Source organism: Bactrocera latifrons, unplaced genomic scaffold (assembly GCF_001853355.1).
Source record: "Bactrocera latifrons isolate USDA-ARS-PBARC rearing strain unplaced genomic scaffold, ASM185335v1 scaffold_10, whole genome shotgun sequence".
Lineage (NCBI taxonomy): Eukaryota > Metazoa > Arthropoda > Insecta > Diptera > Tephritidae > Bactrocera > Bactrocera latifrons.
In genome coordinates, this window is record NW_017534408.1 from 2,625,076 (window position 1) to 2,632,914 (window position 7,839).

The following is a 7,839-nucleotide window of genomic DNA, read 5'->3' on the forward strand; positions in this document are numbered from 1 at the left end:
AAAAAAATATATATTTTGCATTACATATTAAAAAATTATTATTTTTTTTTGAAATCTTTGGTCATAGCGTGCCTATTTCTTATCATATACATACTTATGTACATATGTCATAAATACTGCAATGATTTTCCTTAGTAAATACTTGCATAACACTTTTCTCCAATTCGCTTTTATATTCAAAAAATTTCAAATCATATATGTACGGACATAATTTGCTTTTGTGAAAGAGTTTTCACACATTTTCCCACAAACAAGTGTGCACTACAAAAACAAAAAACATAAATATATTAATTGGCTTGCAGCAGCCAATTTCGTAGTTTACAGTAAAAATAGTAAACAAATTATATATGAAACGGTTGCAATATGCTAAGAAAACAATATAAAAAAATTCAGAATTTGGTGGAATTGGTACGTAAAACTATATTCGGAATGCGCACAACAACACACAATTTACTTTTGGTACCAAACAACGAACGAACATAATAAAATATGTTTATAAAATGTGTAGCCAATAAGTAGATAGAGTTGGAAAGAGAGTGAGCGAGATTGTTTTAGATGAACTTTCGAAGAAAAAAGTTGCAATTTGGAAAAAAATAATTTCAATTAGAAAAAAAAACTTAAAAAGAATTAAAAAAAAGGAGATAAAATAAAAATAAAAAAACAAAAATAAAAATTTTTTTAAACAAAATGAAAAGTTGCGCTTAAATAGTCTGGAAAGTTCAATGCTTAATGTTCAAAAATGTTATAATTTTTTGCGACAATGATAACGGTTATTTGCATAATTAACGCATTCATTTCGATTTTCGAAATTTCGAAATTAGTTTTTCGGCAAGAAACTCATATTTACACATAATACCGTTGTTTAAAATATTAATAATTATATAACAATACACTGTATATGTATATACATTGTTAAATTGAATAAATAAAGCGCTTTTAAACGTGTAAGTTAATTTTAAAAAAATGTAAAAACTGTCTCTTATACACATCTAGATGTGTATAAGAGACAGGTATATGTATATACATTGTTAAATTGAATAAATAAAGCGCTTTTAAACGTGTAAGTTAATTTTAAAAAAATGTAAAAATATGTAAAAAAAATAAAAAATAAAATTTTTTTTAAATAATATGAATCAATAAAATGAAACATAACACAAATCATAAAATCGAGAAAAATTACAACAAATAAGTTTACCACAAACAAGAACAAATCATAGTATAAATAATTATATAATATTTAAATGTTCGAACAATGAGAACCATATATTACGGTATGAATTAAGTAAATACACGATTGTGAGCATGTTGTACATTTGAGTATGTGTTTACTGAGGTTAAAATTAAGAATTGCGACAAATTACAATAATACAAAATACAACACGTAGACATTTAGTAAATGTTATTGTTATCATTGATGGTGTTCATTAACTGCGTTGGACGATGATGGTGATGATGATGATGATATGCTGCCGCATAATGATGATTTTATACGCTTGGACTCATATAATTACAACAAAAAATTGCTTACAATTAGTTACAACAACAATTGTTGAATGTTACTTCACTAGTTTACGCTTTACACCATATGGTGAGGGTGAGTTTGAACAATATGAAGAAAACATTTATAAATATGGATTATACCAAAAGAGAAATTAAATTGCTAAATTAAAATATTCAAAATGAGAAGTTAAATGTATTATTATTATTATTTTTCATTTTCAAACCAGCCATATTTGTTATGGTGGAGTTATAGTTTAACCCAAAAATTAGAAAAAAAAAAAACTAAACAAAAAAGTTAATTAGAACAACAGGCACTATTAATCGAGCACGTTAGTAATTGTTGGGGGGAACCACTTTCATTATTCATTTTAGGAACTGTTTGCACAGCAAAGGAAATAGCGATTTTCAATCTGTAAATTTGGGAGCATAACAGAAGAATTTCAGCAATTTAATTATTATTTAAAAGTTTTAATCGAAAAGTCGTTGCATTATACGTATGTATACACGAAGAACTAAAAGTCTGCTAATAATTTGCATTACAAAAAAAATTCATAGTTTAAACCAATTTTTGTAGATTGAAAACCGCTGTCTTATACATTATTAATATTGTATAGAAATTGCAAAACACTTGCTGTTTTTGCATAATTTTTGCACCTTGAATTGACTAATTTATCGTTGAATGGATCACGTGGTGGACGCTTCATAATATCGGCCTCAGCAGCTTCATAAGCCAAGGAAATGGCAGGCACCTAGTTATTATATTTCAATAATATATGAACAAAAAAGTTGTTTAAATACATGTTTGTTTGTAGGTAATACGAGTATGAAACGCTGACAATATGGAATGTAAATAAAAAATTTTACACGTTTGTATGAGTACGATAGAGATATAAAGGAGAGTAATGTTAAAAATATATGTATTTAGCTTAACCATCAGCAACGGCCGAAAGCAAGAAACTAATGTTCAATGAGATATCTTTCTTTTAAATTTAGTTTTAGCGAAAACGCTAGTCAATTACCGTTTGGGAATAAACTCCGAAACATAAAAATTTGGCCTTAAAGGCATTTTAGGAGTTTAGATATGATTATCACAGTGTTAACTTTAGTTCTAGCGAAAACACTAGTCAATTACCGTTTCGGAGTAAACTACGAAATTATAGAATTAAAAAAGCTATAGGTTGACTTTTTAGACATTCCGGAAGCACTTTAACAATTCTTTACATTAATAAAAATTAATTGAATTAAATTTTAATTAAATTAATATTAAAAAATGTTATTTCGTGACAAATGCCGCACATTAATTATTTGTAAATGTGTTTTTAGAAAGTGCACATTTTTTCGTTCCAAACTACAGCTGAATACAGTTACAAATTTTGCTAAAAATTTAGCCATTCCACAAATAATTTCATTGAACATTAGCGCAGCATTTATAAATGATTGTAATTTAAAAATTATACGAGTATATGCAGCGAGTATTACTGATAAACAAAATTCGTAGCGCGAAGAGACACAGAGAGAGCTTAGTGGATAGATAAACTTATAGCTAAAGCGTTTCTTAAACTAAATACACTGAAGTACACTTAAAACTATTTTTTAAATATTTTTTTAATTAGTAACAGATGAGTATTTTTGACAATATTCGGATTATTAACACCTAAGAGCTAACGATATACTATTACGCTTAAAGCCACATAATCTGTACGAACTTTTTTTTTTACATTTATGTATGAGTAATATTTTTATAAAAGAAGCATATCTTATATATACACATTTAGAGAGTTTAACGAGTTCATAGCTAGCACCGTTCCGATATTTAGTGGCTTAAGCTAAGCAAATTATGTAACGTCTCATACATTTTTTACACGCTTAGCAGCAGCGTTTCCCCATTTTGCGTCCATTACCGACATTGCTGTTCGTTTAGTTGACATTTACGTTGCTGGTGAAATTTTTTCATCGAAAATTCCATAAAGTTTGTTTCACATTTAACAGATTCATACTTATTCTAAATATATTTTCCATATACTATATATATAAATTTGAAGCGTACATAGTAAAGCTAACGTAAAGTATGGATTCAAGCTGATTTTATGGTATTATAGCACCACTCCAGCTTATATTTAAAGCACAGTAATGTAACACTAATAAAAAAGAGCTTCGTTTGTCTAGCGATAGTTTTGTCGCCCGCATTGTAGCGGCATTTAGCGTACACATGTAGATATGTAGAAGTTGGAAGTAATAGCTGTCATGTAGCAACACATTTGGAGAACGTAGCTGTATATATGTATATGTATGTGTATATGTTTGTCTATTTTTTTAGCAATAACGGAAATATACCAGTTTTCACCATGATTCAAGTCTGAGTTGTTGTAGCACGTTTATGTAGTTACATACACACGCGTATGAAGCGTTTTTTGTTTTTTTATATTTTTTCTATTATTATGAAGTCAAATGAAGTCTTCGTTTACCTTTCGTTGACCAATTTATCGAAGAGCGGACTGCGTGGGCGTCGCTTCATTATGTCCGATTCGGCTTCTTCGTAAGCGAGCGATATCGCAGGCACCTATGCATTCGTTTATGTGCGCCATTTGCGTTTTCGTGTGTACATATATATATATTTATGAGGTTTATATTTATAATATTATCACATGTGTTGTTGTAATTATGCTAAATTTAACCTACCTAACGCTATTTTGCTAAACTTTTACTTATTTATGTGTATTTTTCGACTTATACCTTTTCCTTTGATATTTATATTCATTAACTTTATACGAAATAAATTTAAAATCGTTTAAAATCATTGTTCCAAAAAAACTTGTTTAAATTATACAAAAACAAAAAATCGTTAACTAAATTAACTCAATTGGAAAACAATACAGATTTTTTTCGCACAACCACAAAAAGTACTAGATAAGTTTGTTAGTCGAACAGTGTCACACTTACCATGTCGGTTCCCAAATCGATGCACAAAATGGTAACGGTACCCAGTGGCAGTGGTATGTCGCAAAGGATGAATGCCAAGAATGGTGAGATTTCAGGAATGTTGGAGGTGAGTGTGTAGGCAATGGATTTCTTCAAGTTATCGAAAATTAAGCGACCCTCTTCAACACCGGTCACAATCGAAGCGAAGTTGTCATCGAGCAAAATCATGTCAGCAGCCTGCACAAAACGGAATTACACAAAAATATATTACATCACACTCAACTTTGTCATTAATAAAACAAAAATGATTTTGATTTTCCATTAACATTACACCATTGCGCCTAGCCTTGTGCAAATCACTCACCTGCTTGGATACATCAGAGCCGGCGATACCCATAGCAACACCGATATCGGCTTTCTTTAACGCTGGTGAATCATTAACACCATCACCGGTGACAGCCACAATAGCGCCCATACGTTGGCAACCCTCCACAATGATCAGTTTCTGTTGAGGCGAGGTACGTGCGAACACGATCTCAGTGTGATAGCGCAGAATATCATCCAACTGTTCGGGTGTAACATCACGTAATTCAGCACCATGCACAACAGCTGCCTTGGCCTCACGTGGGTTAACTTCCGAGACAGGGATGTTCAAGCGCTGTGCGATATCCTCAACAGTTTCATTACCCTCCGAAATGATACCCACCGATTTGGCAATAGCCTTAGCTGTGATTGGATGATCACCAGTAACCATAATAACCTTAATACCGGCTGAACGGCACTTGGCGACAGCATCGGGTACAGCAGCACGCGGTGGATCAATCATCGACATTAAGCCGACGAAACGCAAATTATCAATGGGGAAGTTAACATCGTCTGTGTTGAATTTGAAGCCAGTTGGGTATTTATCGGAGGGCAGCATGAAGTCGCAGAAACCGAGCACTCGCTCACCCAAACCACCAAGTTCCATATAAGCATTATTGAAAGCTTCCTTCATCTCTTCGTCCAATACCTTTTCTTTGCCGTTAATGAAAATGGTCGAGCAACGCTCCAAGATACGTTCGGGTGCACCCTTCATGACAAGCAAATAGCGTGGATCACTGGGATCTTCGGTTTCATGAATGGACACTTGGTATTTGTTGGTCGAATTGAATGGAATTTCAGCGATTTTGCGATTACGTTTGCGTATATTCATAACATCGCCCAGCGCCAATTCCATGCATTTAAGCAGCGCCGCTTCGGAGGCATCACCGCTAACTTCCTTCTTCAAAATTGGTACACCTTCTTGACCACCTTTGAATTCGGCACGATTACAGAGGGTAGCAATGCGAGAGAGCGCCTTGAAGCCAGGGCTGGTTCTATCGTATTGCACACCCGACTGATCTTCAGTTGTATCGGCCTCAATGATTTGATTATCAAACCACATGTGAGCGACGGTCATACGATTTTGGGTGAGGGTGCCGGTCTTATCGGAGCAAATGGTCGAGGTCGATCCCAATGTTTCCACAGCTTCCAAATTCTTTACCAAACAATTCTTCGATGCCATACGCTTGGCAGTCAATGTCAGACATACAGTTACGGTGGCCAACAGACCTTCGGGCACGTTCGCTACAATAATACCGATCAAGAAGATAACAGCATCCAACCAATGGTAACCTAAGATGAAAGCGATAACGAAGAATGTCACGCCCAAGAATACGGCGACACCGGTAATCAAGTGAATGAAATGATGAATTTCTTTGGCGATTGGTGTCTCGCCAGTATCCAAACCCGAAGCCAAACCGGCAATACGACCCATTACAGTGTGATCACCACAGCTGATGACAACACCCTTGGCGGTGCCCTCGACAGCGTTGGTAGAGAAGAAAGCCAAATTCTTAGTTTCCAATGGATTTTCATGTGTGAATTCAGGTCCACGTGATTGTGGCTCAGATTCGCCAGTCAACGATGAGTTGTCCACTTTGAAGTTGCGCGCCTCAATGATACGTATATCAGCTGGAATACGATCACCGAACTTCACTTCAACCACATCACCCAACACCAAGTCTTCAGCACGTAAGGTGAGCTTCTCACCTTCACGAATGACAGTAGCGAATTGGGGCACCATGTTTTTGAACGATTCCATAATCTTTGAACTTTTCGATTCCTGTACGCAACATAAAAATTTTCATTAGATTAAACTATACATATGTATATAGCCAGTGTTAACGCACCTGATAGTATGAGAAAATACCGGTAACTATGACTACAGCCGAAAGTACGATACCCAGATACAAGTTATCGTCTGAGGGCTCTTCGCTGGTACTGGCCAGAATGGAGTAGGCCACGAAGCAAAGTATAGCACCGATCCACAGCAACATGGCGAAACCGCCGAATAAATTCTTACAGAATTTCACCCATTCGGGTGTTTGTTTGGGTGGTGTAAGCGCATTGGGGCCATCTCGTTCAAGATTCTCCTTGGCTTTGGCGTGACTCAGACCCTGTCAATTGGTACAATTTATTATTTATTAATGTATAACTGCAGTTAGCGTGGGTATAAATTGTTACTTACATTCTCTGGATGCGTCTGAAAGCGCTGATACAGTTCTTCAGGAGTGACTTTGTGAAAATCGATATCTAACTCCTGTTTGAGATCCTCAAGATTCTCCTTTTTAGCCGGTTTTGGTGGCATCCTGCGTTTAGACTGGATATGCGTAAGAGAGATAAAATAATTTATATATTAATAGATGTCTGAAAACGGCTGATTTAAAAAATCGGTTTTTAAAAACACTTTTTATACGCCAGCACCATTAGATTGCAATGTAGAAAATGTCCAGGAAAAATTTTAAGTGTTTTTTTTTTTCTCATTTCATACCACTTTCATTGTTAATTACTTCTTAGCACCATGTGTTTGTGTGTATTTGTATATTTGCCCTTCGTCGAGCACTTTATAGGCACCGCACACCGAGTATATCATATCGAATTGGATTAGTAGTTAGGGTTTCTTAAGCATACTTTTAATCTCGCCGCTGGTAACCACTTTTTTGAGTTAGTAATTGTTAGTGTTGTTACTGTCTAATTAATGCATTTTCGTTATTGTCATTAGTAAATCATTACCTATAGGCAATATTAGCTACCGTTAAGTACATGTCGAGATAAAGCGGATTAACTACTATTTAATTATAGGTCTAGTATAAGCGTAAATATAAAAGATAAGGAAAAACAAATAACTAAATATTCCATAAAACTACTCTACCTTACTTACCGCCCACATGCACATGCATCAGTACAAACAACATTTAAATGATAAAGCACAAATACTCAATAAATTTTGGAACATTGGTAAAGTGAGGTTAGGTGTATTAATATGCAACATTTATACATGAATGGTGGGATAGCATATGAATACAAAAATATATTATATATTATGCCTTTTTTGTA

At 34.2% G+C, this 7,839-nt stretch overlaps 1 protein-coding gene across 7 annotated transcripts in view; it reads right to left on the minus strand.

Moving 5' to 3' along the window:
* Positions 1-7,839, minus strand: part of LOC108966258 (sodium/potassium-transporting ATPase subunit alpha) — a 79,374-nt gene that overhangs the window by 13,177 nt on the left and 58,358 nt on the right. For 4 of the 7 annotated variants that reach the window (XM_018929031.1, XM_018929081.1, XM_018929074.1 and 1 more), the window contains 5 exons: positions 6,971-7,102; positions 6,633-6,899; positions 4,784-6,565; positions 4,441-4,656; positions 2,155-2,249 (listed from right to left, as the gene is read on the minus strand). In XM_018929031.1, coding sequence (XP_018784576.1) covers positions 2,155-2,249; positions 4,441-4,656; positions 4,784-6,565; positions 6,633-6,899; positions 6,971-7,102 — 2,492 coding nt within the window. Of the gene's footprint in view, positions 1-2,154; positions 2,250-3,965; positions 4,061-4,440; positions 4,657-4,783; positions 6,566-6,632; positions 6,900-6,970; positions 7,103-7,839 lie in introns of all 7 variants that reach the window. The other 3 variants (XM_018929039.1, XM_018929048.1, XM_018929056.1) reach the window with 2 other exon arrangements.